Here is a 20,352-nt window from a genome sequence, read left to right as displayed (position 1 = left end):
TACACAGATTAAAGTTATGAACTATATTTTACTCCTCCCTGTTACATTTCCTTAAGTGACAAATACTTCTGACAAATGGCTGGGAACCAACCAAACGAGTGTCACGAACGATCAACCACCGATATTCCAGCAGTTGAAATATTTTGCATTATAAGTCAGATATTCCAGCAGTTAAAATATTTTGCAATGTTGTGTTGAGTGAATTTCTATCATTTGTACCGGAAACGTTTTCTAATTGTAAAGCTCTTTATTTGAGAAGAGTTGTTTAGGTTATTTTTTTTTCTCTTTTCTCTCTTCACAACCCTGGAAATGTTTGCGAGGCGAACAAAATTTACTCGACTCTTTCGTTCTTTGTCTCCTCTGTCCTCTGAGCCAGAGTGATCACTAACTTAAGGCCAACATAAACAGAAAGGTCTGTTGCCCATTGCTGCTTCAAATGTGTTAATCCTTGTCCCTAATCACTTCTGCAAACAAAATTCCATCTTTTACGCAAGTCACAGCGCTTGTTTTCTTTTCGCCAGTCTCAGAAGGGACAGCGATGAGGCCCAGACATGACGCTGGGTTAGCTCAGCATTTTTCAATAGACATTACCAAAGTACAATTTTGTTATGTACTTTCCCCCTAACATCTTAGTATAATATAATACTTTATATTAAGATTTGAGTTTTTTTTAAGAAACCAAAAACCCCAAATGGAATAACCTGATTTAAGTGCTAAACAAGGTTTTTTTTAAGAAACAAAAAAAACCCCAAACGGAATAACCTGATTTAAGTGCTAAACAACAACTAAATATTATGAAAAATGTCATAAATCATATCCATGACCTATTTTAAAAGACAAGATATAGGTGAATTGACAGAACACTTTTATTGTACTCATAAAAGGGGAATTTATTTATTCATCCTAATCAATTAGCAACGCTGGGTTGGAATATAGAGACAATAGGAAACAATAACATGAGTTTTTTTCTAGTGTCAAAACTCAAGTTTGTAAAATAATGTAGTCACATTAAAAATAGATTAAAAAAATCTGGGTCCTAAAGTGAGGTGTGGAGTGAGAGGGAGCAGTGGGGCAAATTAACATGTATTTTAATCACTTTGTTCATTAGGAATAATAATAAAACTGAAAGTGAATGGATCACGTCGTGGGAACCGACAATAGTCCTACCTACAAAAAGGGGGCGCTGCAGAAAAAGTAGAGAAGCATTGTAGTAGGTGAAAGTAATCTTTTTTCTTTTTAAATAAATGTTAAAAATAACAGTGAGGTTTTGTCAATATATGTATAAGAAACAATTGAAACAGAAAGTGTAACTGTTTTACTCAATGGTTTTTGCGTTGTTTTTGCCGAGATCTTGACCAACAATAAACTGAAAAGTGTGAAGAGGATCCAGTTAGATAGAACTATTATGTCAAATTATGACTTGAGCTCCGTGATAATTGAAGGGCGGCAGACTGACTCTCGTGATTTCACTTCCGGCCGTCAGTCAGTCAGTCAGTCAGTTGAGGCCAACCACTACCGCTGCTGCTACGGCTGTCGCTGCTCAGTCTGCCTCTGCCACCGAGCTGTCAACGTCTAGTTGTGGCCAGTTTTGCTGTGTCTGCGAAGACGTTTTTCCCTTCTAAACCTCGCCGGTTCTCATCTTCCACGACGTTTTCCGACAGATAACAGACACCACCAGCTAACCATGACTCGAAGGTGATCTTCAGAGTGACCAGGTGGTTCTGGGTGAGTGTAAATGTCGTGCTCCGCCGTTGTTTCTGTCATGATTACCCATGTGTTTAGTCGCTACCAAGCAGGGCTAATATGGTAATGGTGTGTAAGCTTGTGAATGAAGGCGTGTGGACGATGACTCCGGCGTGACTGAGGCGCGAGCCATGGAAATACGTAAAAGACACAAGACCGCGAATTAAACCTCGATTAAACGCGCGACATAAAGTGCTTTGGTAAACATATTGACGTTATTGTGAAGCTAACAGCTAACAATAAAGCTTGGCTAACGTTAGCCTGCTAGCTGAAATGTCTTCATGATCAAGCTGTGACCTGTTTGAGGCTTATAGTCACTCACTTTAAACTATCAGCGTTCACAAAGAGGGTCCGTACCGCGATAAAATAAAACGATATTATAATAGAGACGGTATAATATTAAAACGATATTATAATAGAGACGGTATATGAATATTGTGGCTTATAGTTAACTACTTTAGTCAGGTTCTGTGCCTTCTTGTCAATGATTTCATGTCCAGGATGAGTGACTACAGCAGCTCTGTGTTACTGTAAAAGGGAACACTTGAGAGGTATAGGTACAGGCACGAGAGATTTTAAACACACAAATATTTATTAACACATTAATGTGGTTTTGTGTAATAAGGCTATGTCAGAAGGCAAAAAAACACCAGTGCTTTAATCTGTCAAATGTTGGCATCAGCTAATTTAGACAAATTTTAATTTACACATGATTTGTACTACTTGATTCTCCCAAAATCTAACTATTCACAATGGGATTTGTTTTGCCACTTTGTCATTGATTTTATAAATTAAACAATGACATTTACACCACAGAGTTGTTTGTGATTTGTAGCAATAAAGTGAACCCAATTTCTCTGCGGATCCATTTTCCTGTTAATCCTCACATCATTCAATCACTTTACACATGAGAGTCACAGCCTGGATTTGGCTGAACTGTGATGCATCATAGTGACCTGGCTGTGAATCGACAACATCGCGGTCACGCTGCCAGCTCATGTCTTTAATTTGTCAATTCAACAAAAACTGGCTTATGACTGCAGAGGGAAGAGATACTCCCAGTTCAGTGGACTAATGGGCCTAGAATCGATACGTTCCTGCCGAGTTTGAAGGAAGGAATGTAAAAGTGAGGCAATTGTTAGCTGCAACCTTCAGGATTATACTTTCACTTGCAGTTGCGTCCACTGACTCTTATGTTGTGTCATATGATTTTAAGTAATTAAATTATTAAATAGGATTCAATTAAGTCTGGTTAGATGAAACTATTTCACAATACTTAATCACCTTCAGGAACAATTATGTGATGCAACCAAATTAACCTGCCCATTTTATACCACATTAGTAAACCAGGACATTTATTTTTGGAGATTTACAAGCACTTTGCTTCAAGAAACAAGATGCTAGTGTTCATTTGGCCTTTTGGCACCAGTTGATCTTAAAAACAGTATGTAATAAAAGGCTTTCCGGTGTTTATACAAATGAGAAATATCATGACATGATGAAAGACCACTACTCACCTCATTGCCGTTTGGTGTGGATTTGCAAGAGCTGTGTGAAAGATAAATAGGTGTTATGTTTATCTAAAATTAGAGTACATAAGTTAAAGGAGTAGTACTTTAGTAGAATGGAAAGTACCTTTTATTAAAAAGGCAAACAACTGTTAAATTTCACATTCGATTTTCAGATCAGAGTGATCTAATGCATATGCTTTCTGTGGAAGTATTGTGAAACTTGATATGTAAGGTGTTTTAAGGAAAAGAGAGATCATGATTTGTAATTTATATATATTTTATTTCATTTTTTAATGCCTGTCCCGCACTTTTCCACTCAACTGTAAAGCTATGTTACTGTAATCCAGGGCACGTGGTGGGGGCTTAAACCTCAGCACGGCCTTTATGTGTAAGACTGTACTATAACAAGAAAGGTCTAATCAAGCAGTGGAAATGTGCAGATTTTTTTTTTTAGATTTGTGCTGAGATAAAGTTATAAAATGGCTTTTGGCAAATTTTTATTTTTTATTTTTTTTAAACTGGTGTTTGTTTCCCTAGGGTTCCAGGTTAGTGTGTTGATAACTACTGGGTGGAGGACCTCCTGGGGCATCGTGTCCCTGGTTCTTAAGGTAAAAAAAAACCAAAACATATTCATTTATTGCCTCAACTGGTATGGTATAATTCTGTTTTAATGTTTATTAAAATACTTAGTTCCTGAGATTGTTGATGTGGTGACATAAATTGTATTAAGTATTAAACATTTTGAAGGACCTTTTTTTATCTCTAAGGATGAAAAATAGGCAACACCATTCACATTCTTTTCTATTGCATTCATGTCAACTTCAGTGATCAAAGTACGTGCGTCTCATATCACTCTTAGGGCTCAGCTTTCTATGGAGTGTTTAAAATACAGCAATGTATTTCTAAATGCTATATAGAATGAGAGTCTATCGCTTATATATTTATATACTTTGCCTGTTTCTGGTTCTGCTCAGCCTCTCCCAAAATAATAGATGTTTTTTCGTCGGGAAAGCAAAGCAAAGATTTGAAATATGTGACAAGAAAAATATTGATGTCATATTTAGGCAATCTCTTGGTATATCTGACCAGAATCTGAACACAATTTATGAGATATTTACTGCTCAGCTTAAACCCCATTTAACAGTCCCCAGTGAATGAGGCACATTCCTCTATCTATTTCTGTGTTAATGAACCAAGCACCGCGGGCAGTGGAAGTAGCAACTTTGTCGTATTTATAAAAGGCTACCAGTGTTTCCTACCAGAAAGGCTGCAGTTCAATAACACATAACAGTTTTGTTTATCCTAAACATGACTTCCCACAGTGAACCATATTTATCACCCCGTACACCATAGTGGTTGGCAGTAAGATGTGCACTTAAATAAAAAGTACACAATTCATCTTTGCTACAACAGGAGACAACTCGCACTTCAACTGTGGCCTTCTATGTATCATTTTTGTTTAACTGTAACTGAAGATAATTCAGCAGCGTCTATTATAGTCTTCTTCCTACAAAACTAACTTCAAGGGCTAGTTAGTTCTTCTATCTCTGTTAAATCAAAATAAAGTAAATGTATTTGAAAGTTTAAAAAAAGAAGGTAAACCACTTGTCAACGAAATGTGACCTCAGCATTTCACCCATCACCAAAGTGAGCGGGGAGGGGGGGGGCTTATCAGCGTTATCACCTAAGACTCATAGCATTTTTTTTTTGTGACGGAGGATCATAATGGCCTGGATTTGGCATTTCCAGTCATTGCAAAAAAGACAAGTGAGGGTACATTCCTTTTAAACTACACCCACTGCCTTGTGTTGGTCATTGGCTGCTCCTGTAAAATACTAGGAAGGGCTTGGTCCTAAGCAAAATATTCCAGTGTATGCCAAAGAAAAAAAAAAACAGGCATGTTCTGCTTGCTGATAAGATCAATGTGGGGGAGAAGGAGAGAGAGAGAGAGAGCGACACAGTCGAGAGAGCAGTCGGTCTTTTATTGGGTGGTGGACCATGTTGAAATATACCAGCTTTTTTTGACAACATGAAGACACGGTCTTAGCCCTCTTTTATTATTTTAAGAACGCTATTTTAGAATACCATGTATTTTATTTTATTTATTTATTTTTTTACACCCATCGTATTTTTAGCAATACATGAAGGGACACTACAGGGTACTACACTCTTGAACTGTCCGTCCCTTCTCCATTTAGAGTATTCATGTGCAGAACACGTACTACAGTCTGAGAATAAATCCCAATTTACACTCTTGAACTGTCCGTCTCTTCTCCATTTAGAGTATTCATGTGCAGAGGTGGGACATTCTGGTTCTTGCCGGAGTGAAGTCTAAAAAGGTTTTAACTAAGCTTAGATTATCCATGGACACACTTCAAAGGGAAGGTTTTTTCATTCCTCTCTGAAAACAGGTTGTTTCAGATTAATGTGTCACCTGGTGAAGGACGTCTTTTTAGGAGGCACCAAGTTTGTTAGAAATTGTTCGTTCTTTTTAATATTACACAGAAGTTCACATTGACACAAAAGTTACATAGTTCTTTTGGTTAGAACTGAAATTGTATATAAAAGTTAAATAGTAAATAAGTAGTAGTATATAATTGATGCAAATAATTTGTGTTTGATATATTCGTATTTTCACAGTTTTTCACCAAAATTGTTGTTGTACTAAAATGTTGCCCATTCTATCTCTACTGAAGTGGCTTACACGAGCACTTGGCAAACCATTCTGCAGCATGGAGAAGGAAGACATCAAGGTTCTTAACAAGGGAGAAGAGGAGGAGATGGTGAGGGGATTTTTATTTGTAGTCCTCTTGCAGCATTTTTGGAATTTTTATTTTTATTTTACATCCTTTTAATTTGAAGCATCTTTTTATTTATTTCTTTTCTTAGGAGCTACAGGGCTACCGCTTATGTCATTGGCGTCTGGTCCTGGTGGGCCTCGGGGTGCTGTGTACGGGGGGCTTTCTCCTCCTGCTACTCTACTGGATGCCAGAGTGGTGCGTCAAATCCACCTGCACCCGTACCACAGCCAGAGATGCTGAAGTGGTTTTGTTGCGGTCTACGGTAGGTAACATGTAGCAGTATATTAACAGTTTGATTTGTGGGGAAGGACGTCCAGTATGAACCCAGGGATAAAGGCAGACAGGAGGAAAAAACAAACAAACAAACAAACAAGCATGTTCATTGTGACTGTACGTTCAAAATTAAATTGATCAGAGCTAGCCTCAAATATTCTGTTAGTACTGTTTAAAGATTTTTGTTTTCTTCTTCTGGTTAACAAGGATGAGTTCCGGCGCTGGTTCCTGGCCAGGGTGCGAGTGATGTTAGCCCCAGGGAGCAATCCCTTCCACAGCCTGGAGACCCAGACCACCTCCCCCTGCACCCCCTCTTCACCTTCCTGCCCCTTCTCCTCCCCTGCCACACCTGCTGTAGCCAATGGACACACCACACAACACTCCGATGGCAGACCCGCTCAGGAGCTCATCAAAAGATTTGCCGACTACCAGCCCGTACAAGTAAGCATTTGTCCTGAAATGTAGTGAATAATAAAAAATCCTGATCTTTGTTTAGATAAAACTGTTTGGCCTTTGTCTAAATTACAGACAAATCTGCTTTACTAAAATACCAAAATACTGACTTTACGGTTTGGCATTGATGTAAAAAGTGCAGGCATGTATCGAACAGAGGTCTAATAATAGTCTGTTTCCCACAGATTCGTTATTTCACCTTTCACAGCACAAAGTATTATTGGGATGAAGAGAAACAGAACTTTAAAGATTTATGGTAAGTGCTTTTTTATGCTTAACTTTTGATAGTTTGGAGTTTGCTCAGCTCTGTGTAACTGTCTCCTGCTTCAGCGGCCTGGAGGAGCTACAGATCAGCTGCTCCACCCTCCACTCTGAGCACAGCTCAGGTCTTACCAGGAACCAGCAGGAGTACAGGTACCTGACAACACATAGTACATAACCATAGGTACAAATCAGTCAGTGTTCTGTGCTGTGAAGTAAATTTGATTTAAATTCTGGGTCCTTTGCTTGTTACAAGGTGTTGCCTCATCTTGCTGGATTTTGATGCATACGTTTCTGACAAAGTGAGAACTGTCACATAGTCTGTGGACTATGTGACAGTTCTAAGAACGTCCTATTTTTAAAAAAATTATACAGTTCATGGATCTTTCCTTATTCATTGCAGTCCTTTTACCCTTAACTGCCTCTGTGCATTATTGTGTAACTATAACTATTTTACAGTTTTTAGGGTCAGGCATGTGTTAAGATTCTGATTTTAAAGACGTGACACATGTTTGTTTTTTTTTTTCTTTCACCACTTGTCAGGAGACTGTTCTTCGGAATGAATGAAATTGCAGTGAAAGTGCCTTCTGTTTTCAAGCTGCTTATCAAAGAGGTAATGTTAAATGTTGTGTATAAAAAAAAAAAAAATTGGATTTCCTAATGAATTTTAAAGACTCTATTGGACCAATTTTCAAAGTTCCCTTATGGATGGAAAATCTTAAAACAAATTTAATAAACTCTTGGCTGCAGTTTATCAATAATTTCTATCTGTCTATCCATCACAGACACCAGACGTGACAGTATTGACAGATTAGTGCAGACAATCCGTGCTTCTTTCTGATACTGACTGAATTTTCCTCTTACTCTGTCATTATCTTTTTCATGTCACTTTAACAACTTTTGCCATCACTTAATTCAAGAAAGTTTAGATGTCCATGTGTCAACACCACAAAGATAAACTGATGAGCAGTATTCTGAACCTTGCTGCTTTTGTTACACTGCCCCCATGCGGACAAAAGGGATAGACTCTTAGGCGGTATTAAACCTATCCCTTTTAACACGAATTTGTTTATGTTGTCTAGCCATAGGATCAACCCCTAAATTAGTTTTAAAAATACGATTGTAGAATCTTTTTTAATTATTAAAAATATAAACAAAACATATGTCTAAAAAACAGTCAAATTGTCCTTTGACTTTTAAGAACACAAAAAGACTTGATGAGAAGGAAGAGAATAAAGCAGATTTATCTGTACCCTAGCAGAACAAAACCATTGGAAGCCACTTGTGATTGGTGAGTCAAAACATGTGGACCAGTCAGGATACTTGGTCAGCAGTGATGATGGTGCTCAGATAATGACAGATAACTACGTAAACACACGGCAGCCGCAGATGATGCATAGATGCTGAGTGAGTGTCGGCACGTGCTGACACTGACTCAGCTGATATTCTCTGCTGCTCCTCATTTCTTTGTTTGTCTTGGAATGAAAATATGATTTTCATTCCACCCTTTTGGTCAAAGAGTAAAAACCTCATCTTCTGCTTTTAAATTGTGCCTTAACATTTTTTTTTCTGCAGGTCCTCAACCCTTTTTACATCTTCCAGCTCTTCAGTGTGATCCTGTGGACTGCTGATGAGTATTATTACTATGCTGCGGCCATTGTTTTCATGTCAGTCATATCCACAGCTACCTCTCTGTACACCGTCAAAAAGGTGAGGGCGTAGAGCTGTCGCTGAAAATGAATAAGAAGTCTTCCATAACAAATTAAATGTAATTGATGATCATCATAAATTTTTTGTTTTGTTTTCCACAGCAATACGTCATGCTTCATGACATGGTGGCAGCTCACAGTATTGTCCGTGTGTCTGTGTGTCGAGCCAACAATGGTTTGTCCTATTTTTTAATATTAATGTTTTTTGTGTCGTGTTGATCTTGCGTTTCCACATTTGCCTTTACATCATATGATCCTCCCCTCTCCCCCAAACCCCTGGCAGATACTGAGGAGGTGTTGTCCACTGATCTGGTGCCTGGTGATGTGATGGTGATCCCGAGCAATGGGACCATCATGCCGTGTGATGCAGTTTTAATCAGTGGAACCTGCATTGTCAACGAAAGCATGCTCACGGGTTAGAGTTATATAACAGTTTGTTGACTTTTTAGTTCACGTGAATGAGGAAGATTCTAAAAAAAATCTCCTTTTTTTTTTACCAGGTGAAAGCGTTCCCGTCACAAAGACCAACCTCCCAAACCCATTGCCAGACGAGACGAGGGAGACTGACAGTGTCTACAACACAGAGGACCATAAAAGACACACACTGTTCTGTGGCACCAATGTCATCCAGACCCGCTTCTACTCTGGTGAACTGGTCAAGGCTGTGGTGGTCCGCACAGGTGAATATAGTTGTTTGTATAATGTGATGTGAGATGCTCTCAAATGTACAAAATAGCCACAAATCCTGTATTTTAAAAAATAATGTATTTTATACCTTTACCTTGAAAAAAAAAAAAACTTGACTAATGAGCTACATTATTCAGATTCTCGACAGTCTGTACATATGTTGGAACAGTTTCTGCAGACATAGTCTTCAGATTTTTGTTAAGTAGAGGAGAGAAATTTTCCTGCAGTCATTAGTTGATGATCAAGCATGTTTTTGTGAAAAAACAAACACCTCCTCCTCCCCCCTCCAAAATGTTCTACCTACAAGCCTTTTTGTTTTGTTTGTTCAGGTTATTTTGTTATAAAAGCAGCATATTTGTTTGTTTTTTCTTTTCTAAGGTTTCAGCACAGCCAAAGGTCAGTTGGTGCGCTCCATCCTTTATCCCAAGCCCACCGACTTCAAGCTGTATCGCGATGCCTACCTCTTCCTCATGTGTCTGGTGGCTGTAGCAGGAATTGGTTTTGTCTACTCCATTGTTCTCAGTGTTCTAAAAAAGGTAACGTCAGTAATTAGGAGAATTGTTTATGTTTTCAGGGACAAATTTATAGGCTTTGTGACCTTTACCCCCCAGTGTAGTGTATTGTGTTTGATAGGGGGAAAAAAAAATCTTGTGACAATGAATCCTAAATTTATCTTTTCTTTTTGTCTGCACCAGGTGCCAGCAAAAACCATCATCATTGAGTCTCTGGACATCATAACCATCACTGTGCCACCAGCGCTGCCAGCTGCCATGACAGCTGGCATTGTGTATGCACAACGACGCCTCAAAAACATTGGCATCTTCTGCATCAGCCCACAGAGGATCAACATCTGTGGGCAGATCAATCTGGTCTGCTTTGACAAAGTAAGATCTCGCAATTTTGTTGTCCTCTCATTTGCACAAATGCTGAATACCTTCAGTTTAATTTAATAAATCTTATAACTCACGACGTATTTTACTTCTAGACTGGAACTCTTACAGAAGACGGATTAGATTTGTGGGGTGTCCAGAGAGTGGAGAATGGGAGGTAAGTTTCCCTGTGTTGTAGATGAGCCAACACAGTTTGTGAGTTGAAAGGTCTGTTAGTAAATGTGTTTTCTATTTGCCTATCTCCCCTTATTTAGTTTCTACCTGTCAGAAGAAAATGCCTACAAAGAACATCTGGTCAAGTCTCAATTCGTAGCCTGCATGGCAACCTGTCACTCTCTCACTAAAATAGAGGGCCAGCTTTCTGGAGACCCACTGGACCTGAAAATGTTTGAGGCTACAGGCTGGGTGAGCAGTGATTTATAGGCTGTCTTTGTTAGGTGAAGGTCAATGTGCGTCACAAATTTTAGAAAAATATGTTATCTAAAATATGAGCCTTTTTATTGTTTTTCTAAAAATGTATTTTAATCCCGTATTTTAACTGGTCAGGTTCTGGAAGAGGCTACGGAGGAGGAAACAGCTCTACACAACCAGATCATGCCCACTGTTGTCAGACCCCCAACACATTTGTTACCCCAGGAGTCTGTACCATTACAAGAAGAAGAAGAAGAACTTGTATGTACATCGAACAATTGTCTAACAACCGTGATTGCTTGATTTTTTTTTTTTTAAATTAGTTTTTATTTATTTATTTTTTATACAATGCAGTTCAGATGTTGCCAAGTCAATAATTATCTGACAGTTTCTGTAGTGCTTCATACTGTGGTGATTAAAAAAAGCATTGCTTACATTTCATAGTTTTTTATCAATAAAACTTTTTTTACACACGCATGTGCAGTCGGCGTACGAGATCGGCATCGTGCGGCAGTTTCCCTTCTCCTCAGCTCTCCAGCGAATGAGCGTTGTAGCGCGTCTGCTCGGGGAAAGACGAATGGATGCCTACACTAAGGGGGCGCCGGAGGTTGTGGCTGGTCTCTGCAAGAAAGAGACAGGTCAGATAAAAATGTATAAAACGTATAGCTGTTATATTTAAAAATTCTTTCAGTTGTCTATACCGTGACCTTTTTGCTCGTTTGGCAGTGCCAGAAAATTTTGCAGAGGTTCTTGAGGGCTACACCAAGCAGGGTTTCAGAGTCATTGCTCTCGCTCACCGTCGTCTAGAATCCAAACTCAACTGGCACAAAGTCCAGAATGTCAACAGGTAACAGCTCTCTGTTTGTTTTTTAGGTTTTGTATTGTGGTTTTATCGGATACCTTTAAATGCATCTAAACTTCATACAAAATATGTACTGTAGGGTAAAACCATGCAGATAAAGTAAATTAACTTAAGTCAATCACTATTTCTATATATTTCAAATAGTTCAATGTCAATACGATTATTGGCCGCATCAACCTAGTCTTAATTTATTTTATTAATTAATGTGTATCCGCCGTATCTGTCTTTAAACCAGGGACCACATTGAGCTGAACATGGAGTTTCTGGGTCTGATCATCATGCAGAACAAGCTGAAAGCAGAAACACCAGGGGTGCTGCAGAACCTCCGTCATGCCAACATCCGCACCGTCATGGTTACTGGTGAGTATGTGGACATCCACGACACATGTGAACAGCTACATCAACACAGACTTCATTCATATTTACACTGAAGCACACGTGGAAATTTAACTTTTGGTAATTCACATGGGCTTCACGTACATTTTCTCTACTGTTTTTAGACCACACAAACCATTTTCCAGGTCTACGTAGACCTCTCTACTCTGTGCTCTGAATGCTAGGCCGAGTCACTTGAGTTTAAGTGCCATGGATTTGTTGACTGTTAGGTTCTCAAACAAAACCTTGTGTGTGAGGAAAAACAAATGCGATATAAAATTTGGAATCCCTGCTGTATATTTATTATTACATTCTGCCAACTTTGCAGGTGACAAGTTGCTGACAGCGATTTCAGTGGCTCGAGACTGTGGAATGATCCCTCCCCAAGATACGGTCATCATTGCAGACGCTCTACCTCCCCACGATGGTCAAGCCGCCAAGATCACCTGGAGATACGCCGACCAACCAAGCAGGATCTCTCACCTGGAGGTGAAACGACAAAATAAGCCGTAACTTGTACTTGTTTTTTTGTTAAGTTAAACACAGACACGAATGACCAGACACAGGAATGTGTTCTTTCTGCAGCAAGTGAACATCAGTCTGGAAGATGTTTGCCATGAGGATCAACCCAAAGCACAAGAACTGTATCACTTCGCCATGAATGGAAAATCATTTGCTGTTATTGCTGAGCATTTCCCTGACATGCTTCAGAAGGTATGATGTTTACGAATTCAAAACAGGAAACATCTGCTGGTCTGTTTGTCATGGGGATATACCAGTTATACCAGTTTGCCCTTGCTGTGTGTCCTACCATGTAGCTGGTTCTGCACGGGACTGTGTTTGCCAGAATGGCCCCCGACCAGAAAACCCAACTGATTGAGGCACTGCAGGGGGTGGAGTGAGTGTCAAGTCAAGCTATTCATAATCCTTTTTTTTGTTTTATATTCAGTCAGGTTATATGAGCCCATTTTGCCCTCAGGTGTAGGATGCATGTGACTGAACTGCAATTAAGAAATAATATATCAACTGACATAATATAACAAATGACACGTTACAGTTTAGTCAACTCAATCTAATTTAAACTTAGTCGACAAATAATATAGATATATTTGATATTTTGTCGTCTAAAACTTAAAACAGTTCTATTGAATAGTCAAAAGACTTCAGACTAAATCAACATTGACTGTCAAATTTATATATTTATGATAATAATCACATTATTTTGTCGTTAAAGTTACTTTGTAGGGATGTGTGGAGATGGAGCCAATGACTGCGGGGTACGTACACGCCCCGTCTCAAATGAATAACAGTGTGACAGTGGCTGTAACAATAATGAAATGATGAATTTGAATGTCCTTCTCTCTTCACACTCTTCAGGCTCTGAAGAGGGCTCATGCTGGAATCTCTCTGTCAGAGCTGGAAGCCTCTGTAGCTTCTCCCTTCACCTCCAGGACTCCCAACATCTCCTGTGTCCCCAGTCTCATCAGGTCCTTATTTTACGGTTTCACGTTTTTGCGTTGCCAGTTTTTCACGTGGTTTAAATCATCGTTGAGGTTGACAAACTGTATTGTGATTGTCACGTTAGACACGTTATGACGCAGTTGTTTCTTTCTTCTACAGGGAAGGACGTGCTGCTCTCATAACCTCCTTCTGCGTGTTCAAGTTCATGGCCCTCTACAGCATCATCCAGTACATCAGTGTCACTCTGCTCTATTCTGTATGTGCTGCTGCAGCCACAGTTTATGTAGCTTTAAAAAAAAAAAAAAAAATGGAAATCATTGATCCGTGTTCTTTCTCCTCTCTTTTTTAGATCCTCAGTAACCTTGGGGACTTCCAGTTCCTTTTCATTGACATTTGTATCATCCTCCTCATTGTCTTTACCAGTCAGTATAAAAATGATTGACAGTTTGCACAATTTGTGATATTTGTCTCGATATATATTTTACGATAGCAATTCTTTTCTTTTCTTCAGTGAGTCTAAACCCAGCCTGGTCAGAGCTCGTGCCGCGCCGACCACCGTCAGGTCTCATCTCAGGATCTCTGTTATTCTCCGTATTGACCCAAATCCTCATCTGCCTCGGCTTCCAGATGATCACGTTCTTCTGGGTCCAGCAGCAGCCTTGGTACGAAGTCTGGACACCACAGACAGAGTGAGTACCCGTTTCATACCTTATAGTACTTCAATCCAGCAATGTTTGCTTTGTTTGAGTTTCATACCTTATAGTACTTTTTTTAAAATCAATCCAGCAATGTTTGCTTTGTTTGACATGAGTTGTCCAAAATCCATCCTCCCTCAGTGTCTGCAACCTGTCATCACACCTTAACATATCGGACCACAACAGCTCAGAAGTTGACGAACACAACATCGAAAACTTTGAGAACACCAGTCTCTTCTATGTGTCATCCTTCCAGTATCTCATTGTTGCCATTGTTTTCTCAAAGGGCAAACCTTTCCGGCAGCCCAGCTACAAAAACTGTAAGACATTTTCTTACTGTTTAGAGTTTACAGCCTTAAAAGATCATTTTTTTGTGCAATTCTGTGTCTTCTTCACTGTTGATTTGTGTTTTTTTTCTCTTTTTTTCCCCCCACATGGTCACTTCCCAGGGCCGTTTGTGCTGTCTGCAGTGAGTGTATATATTTTTGTGATGTTCATCATGTTCAACCCTGTTCAAGCCATCGACAGCTTTCTAACAGTAAGATATGCATTTGATACACAAGAAATACACAAAGTCTGTTCCGGTGTAGACCACAAGTGAGTCTTTGGTACATTCCTAACAATGACGTTAAAAGAGATTTTTTTTTTTTCACTTTGTTGCAGATTTTGTGTCCCATTCGAATGGAGGGTGAAACTTTTCCTCATCGTCTTGGTAAATGCTGCCGTGTCTGTGTTGGTGGAGGTAAGACACACACACACATTAACACACAAAGAAACTAAGATTGGATGTTTTTCTTTTTTTTCATGTTCAGTTTTAGTTGTTTGTTTGTTGTTTTGTTTGTTTTTTTGTAATGCAGTATGCTCATGTTTGTCTCACTGAGCTTGACAGCAGGGAATTCTTGTGGTTTTTAAAAACGTTTAACTGGAAAAGTGTTGAATTAATGCAGAAAGACACACGTCACGTTTGAACGTCTCATCCTTTATAGGAAATGTACTGTGTAATAAATGTTTAATGTGTAACTGTTGGTTTCAGTTGACCATCCTAATACACACACACACACACACCCACATCGTGTGTTTGTACTTTTACACATTTAATGTTTAGCCGTTTATTTAGATGTCTCTACAGTATGTCTATGCATTCTTCTTACTACTTCAGTTTGTTTCTAACATTGTTTGTAATATTGTTTGTGATATTAACACACACACACACACACACGTTAACGCACTTATTAACCACAAAAATGAATGAACCTAAATCTTTGATGAATGTGTAAAACAGACGACCACGGTGGAAGAACCAAGAGAAGTGGAAACTTTATCAAATTGAATTTCAAATCAAATCTCTCCAATCTTTCCCCTGCCTACTGCACTATTCCGTAGAACTTCATCCTTGACATCGTCTTATGGAAGCTTGTGTTCAGCCGAGACAAACATGGCAGCCTCGGCATCACTCCTGCCTCCCCGACACCACAGGTTGGGAAAATAAGACACCCTCTCTAGCTCTTTCCTTTTTCCCCTCTTATGTGGTGTTTCCTCCCCCTGTCCCCATCTGTCAAAAACAATGACAAAACACTCACTAATAATCACACCTTTTGGTTTGTTTTTTGTTTTTTTTTTAACCCCTAACGAGAACACCGGTCTGATTTTGATCAATCTGACTTATCTGCCATTTTCTCTTCCGTCCAAGGCTTTATAACGGTGGGCTCAGTTGTTGTTTGTCTCTATACGTGACCCAGTGAAGGTCTGGTGAACAGTCCGGGGAGAACCTCGGCCAAACCACACCAAATTGTCTGGATTGGTTGCGTCTCTCTTTGCGACACAGAAAAAGATACATTCTCTAAGGAGACATCTGTAATTTTCTAAAGCATATTTAACATATAATACTTTACAAAATGTTGACTTTACTGTTGTTTTGTTTGCATAATTATCTGTGTGTGATGCTGCTGATCAGTTAATATGTGATAAGGTACTTTAAACCTAGCATTTCTAGACAAATTACTTCACAAAAGTCCATTATTACTGCTGCAAAAGTATTCCTCTCCTCTCTTTTTGTTCTTTGCAATTTTTTGGTGGTAGTTTTCAAAAGGTCAGTTGACAAGTTGTCACTCAAAACCTCTAAGTCTAACGTGCTCAGCTCACAACACTAAAAGAATCAAGGCAGAGCAACAAATAAAAAAACACAGTTGAGTTGTCGTGTGAAAAGTAAAGGAAGATGAATTTCAAGAGAAATAATTAAATGCTCTCTTTAATATCCTTTTGTGTTTTGCTCTCTATAATGGCTCCCCTGCGTACACATGTTGAAACACCTTTTTAATAGAAAAGTAAAATCATATTGAAGTATTTGTATAGTTTAGAATCGATACGTATTATCACAGTATTATCAACTGATGATAGTGAACGGCCTAATTCACCACGATTACACTGGTATAAAGCCTTGGACGTCTACTGTCACCTCTCCTTCAGAAGTATAGCCTTTCACCACCTCCTCCTCCTCCTCCTCTTCCTCTTCCTCCCCATCTATTGCGCCTCCTCCTCCTCCCCCGCCTACAGGTTTTTGAAGGATTTCCTAGCCACACTTATCCTTCTAAGTGTACATGACGTTTAACCAGTCATTGTCGGTGGATTCAGTTTGGAGCAGGCCACAGGTTTTCTGTGAATGTTAACCACATGTCTACATGCATGTGAAAGAAGGTTTTTTTTTTTGTTGTTTTGTTTTGTCATTAATCTTTGATTCCATACGCTTTTTGAATCCTTTGAACTATTAGGATGCTCAATTTTGTTTGATTGGCCTGCATGAACACTGGCTGCCTTGTTTCTATTTTAAGAAATGTCTGTCAAACATGTTAGTGATAGTTGTGATTTTTTTTTTTTTTGTGATATTAGCAAGTATTTTATTTGTCTTTAGGTGTTTTTTTTTTTTTTTTTTTAAATCTAATTTAAACCAATTGTCATCTGATCTTAATTTTTTTTATTTTTTGGGGGCATTGTTCTTTTCAGAGGGCCTTTGATTCAGGCTCCTGCAAGTGTCTATCCCGCCTATGCTGTGCAGGGAAGATGCCAAAGGCCCGCTACATGCACCTGGCCCAGGAGCTCAGCGTGGACCCCGACTGGCCTCCGAAGCCAACCACCACCATTGAAGCCAAACACCGACCAGTAAACGGTTCCACCTATGAAATCTTGAGCATTTTCTAGCTCTCTTACCGGATCAGTTTCCAATCTCTCTTTTTTTTTTTTTTTTCACACAAAGTAGTTAGATCAGAATAAATGCTTATGAAAAGCACATTTTAAATCTTTAAATAAAATTATCACATGATAGATTATTATTATTGTTTAGGGATATGCCTCTATGCATTTACTTCAAAGACTGCTGTGAGGTCTGTAAAAATACAAAAATAAGTTTCAGTTCTCACAGTACTATCGGTTCAGGTCACTTTTGCTTTAAACATTGTTTAAATATGTCTTCACCAAAAACAAAAAAACAAAACATTTTCATTACTGTTTTTAATTTGTTCACCAAAGCTGAGAACTGGATTACTTTTAGTGGAATCTGCTGTATTTACACAATGCAAAGCCAGATTATTGAGCAGGAACAATCAACACAGAGTGACAACTTTTTACCACAGAAGTGATTACTTCGATGATTACTTCGATGACATCTGCTCATTCTCCTGCAGTCCCGTGCTGAGACCCACACCTCTCTCTCTCTCTGTTACTTTTTCAGTGGGTCGTTACTACATGATAAATGAACAAAGACAAAACGTGTATAAATCAGTAGTTTGTCTTTGGAATTCAGTGTTTGATGCTTGTCCATAAACTCTTATTTATTTCATTCATAATCCAAGAAAAGCGATTGGAGTTTTATTCAACTCAGCTTGGTTTTGAGGTCACAACCAATACAGTATGCTAACCTTTGGGTGTGTAGCATAAGCTTTGCACCTGTGTGATTTCAAAGTCTCATTTTTTTACTGCACATATTCATCATTACTGTATTTGTTCACAAAGCATCATATGAAACTCACAGGCATCAAACTATTGCAATCAAAACACCTGCCGTAGACGGCAAGTGGCGTCATTTAAACCCCTTTTCGTTGCAAGGTGTGAAAGAAAATAGATACATGTGGAAGCACACCCTTCACAGAAGGGATGAAGTTTGTCGTGCACGGTTGCGGACATGTTTCACACAAGCTACCTGCAGAGAAAAAGGGCTCAATTTCAGTTGCACAACTATTTTTTTATGCTGATTGTGGAAACATTGAAACACAGCCTACAGTATGCTTTAAATAAGGCAGTTTCCTTGCCGCCTTGCCTATTTTTCCTGGTTGAAATGGTAGGAAAAACATAATTACAAGGCAGACCCTGAGAAAAGAGTCAACGTATATAGAAAATTAGCGATTATGAAAAACCGCTGTCAACGTTTAACAATGAAATATTGATAAATATTCACGGACATGCAGCTGGTATGCATTTTCATTTTGACTCAGCAGTTGCATAAATTGCAGGTGTGTGCAGATTTTATAATTAAATAGTTTATCTTGGCCATAAGACTCCCTCCCACTTCCACCCCTCTGCCCCTCCCCTGCAAAAAAACAGAATGAATGACAGAATTAAGAAACAAGTTAATTAAAAAAGTTGTATTTTTTTTTAACTTTGATTTCAGGATCTTTTTATGTTGTATAGATACCTACTGAGGCCTAATTGAATGTTGTACAAAAAACTCAATTGAATGCAATGCAATACTGTGCTTTTAGATTCTATTTCCAAAGATTTTCATTACACGTCTACAGGTTATTTTACAAATATATTTGTTTGTTTAGCTCTGTCAAATGTTTGGCAGAAATGGACTCAGACCGTGATAATATTAGAAGTTGTTGGAATATGTCTGTATATATATATATGTATATATATATACTTATTTATATATATATATTTATGAGAGATACATTTACTAGTGTGTGCATAAAAGATTTAGATATAAAAGTAGGGTTTTTGGATTTTCAAAGGGCTGGTTTGTCTTTCTGCTATTTTGGTACTTTGTTACAATGAGGTGTTTGTCTACTTTTGATTTGTAATGTCTTTTTTTATTCATCTGATTTTTCACTTTTGTTGTTGACATGCATTTTTATGGGTCTTCCTCTTTCTGGGCATTTCTTTTATTTAAAAAAGACCATTGAAGGTGGTATTTCTGGAGCTTGGGATCAGTATTTATTCTAAGTGGAGTAAACATGCAGCTTATGTTTACTTTAAAAATTGGAATAAGTTAAACTGCAACACAACTCAATGGAAAAGGAATTGTTCTGGGGATGGTCTACTGATTATCTGTTCCTAAAAAAAAAAAAACTTTGCATATGACTTTAAATGACTAGACAAAAGAAGGGAATTAGTGTAAAAAAAACAAAAAAACTTTGCATATGACTAGACAAAAGAAGGGAATTAGTGATGTAAGTGTTGCATCTCAACAAGGCACATTCTGAGTTTAAGCATTTTATTGACAATCTTTTCTGTGATTAGGATCAGATTTTCTTTTTGTCAAAACAAAAGTGTTTTGTGATTGTCAAAATAATGTACATTGCTGTTTTACTAACGTTTCTATGCTGCTAAAGTACTCCAAATTATTTAGAGTCATCTTTGTCACTGCTGTGTACCATGATTTCAACAAATTCATCAACTCGTACTACTGCTTCTACTTCTGCACTTCAGCTTTGCTTTAAAGCCTGACATCTTTTGTCAAAACAAATTGATTTTATTTTGAAACCTCTGTTGTCGTATACAGGTACATTACAGACGTATTGCATTGGCCTCTGAACTCCATCATCCCTTAAGGACACTCTTGAATGGGTTGCAGGTTAAGCAAGTCTCTTGATGTTTCTTCAGGAAAATATTAATTTCAAATGAACAAGTGAATAAGACGACACGAAAATATAGTGGAACAACCTAGAGAGAGTTCTGGGTTAATATCTAAATCCATTTTAATATAAAGGTAGTGACATTTTTACTCCAGTCTGTGTGTCAACAGTTTTTCCTTTCCACTCGACCATCTCAATGACAATTTATTGGGTTTATTTATATTTTTGTTGACAGAGATGCACATGTTTTCATTTTTTCTACTGTCTAATTTATTTTTTATTTATTTCTTATATCTTTGTTCGCTGGAAATTGTTCTGCCTATTTGTCTTGATTTCTTCTTTTCAATAAATGTTCTGAAATCAAATCTGTATAA

At 38.2% G+C, this 20,352-nt stretch overlaps 1 protein-coding gene across 3 annotated transcripts; it reads left to right on the top strand.

The window, feature by feature from the left end:
• Positions 1–1,353: 1,353 nt before the first annotated feature.
• Positions 1,354–19,494, top strand: atp13a3 (ATPase 13A3). Of its 3 annotated transcripts, none has more exons than XM_008330771.3 (33): positions 1,354–1,725; positions 3,792–3,862; positions 5,951–6,037; positions 6,144–6,317; positions 6,536–6,769; positions 6,967–7,037; positions 7,112–7,195; positions 7,586–7,655; positions 8,618–8,752; positions 8,854–8,926; positions 9,035–9,166; positions 9,252–9,431; positions 9,817–9,974; positions 10,134–10,322; positions 10,424–10,485; positions 10,583–10,733; positions 10,875–11,000; positions 11,224–11,377; positions 11,466–11,586; positions 11,837–11,961; positions 12,305–12,465; positions 12,562–12,690; positions 12,795–12,874; positions 13,211–13,253; positions 13,354–13,463; positions 13,597–13,693; positions 13,787–13,859; positions 13,949–14,126; positions 14,274–14,452; positions 14,582–14,674; positions 14,798–14,874; positions 15,516–15,608; positions 17,133–19,494. In XM_008330771.3, the coding sequence occupies exons 3-33, from the start codon at positions 5,987–5,989 to the stop codon at positions 17,325–17,327; spliced, it is 3,798 nt and encodes a 1,265-aa protein (XP_008328993.1). In that variant the 5' UTR covers positions 1,354–1,725; positions 3,792–3,862; positions 5,951–5,986; the 3' UTR covers positions 17,328–19,494. The 3 variants fall into 3 exon arrangements, 2 of the variants coding, with proteins under 2 accessions (XP_008328993.1, XP_024910034.1); XR_003049274.1 differs by having other exon boundaries at positions 1,360–1,725; positions 14,582–14,670; positions 14,796–14,874; XM_025054266.1 differs by lacking the exon at positions 15,516–15,608 and having other exon boundaries at positions 1,357–1,725; positions 14,582–14,670; positions 14,796–14,874.
• Positions 19,495–20,352: the final 858 nt, after the last annotated feature.

This window comes from Cynoglossus semilaevis, chromosome 2, assembly GCF_000523025.1.
Source record: "Cynoglossus semilaevis isolate Cse_v1.0 chromosome 2, Cse_v1.0, whole genome shotgun sequence".
Classification (NCBI taxonomy): Eukaryota; Metazoa; Chordata; class Actinopteri; order Pleuronectiformes; family Cynoglossidae; genus Cynoglossus; species Cynoglossus semilaevis.
The sequence above is the reverse complement of the archived record's forward strand: the minus strand, read 5'-3'. Positions and strand labels throughout refer to the sequence as shown.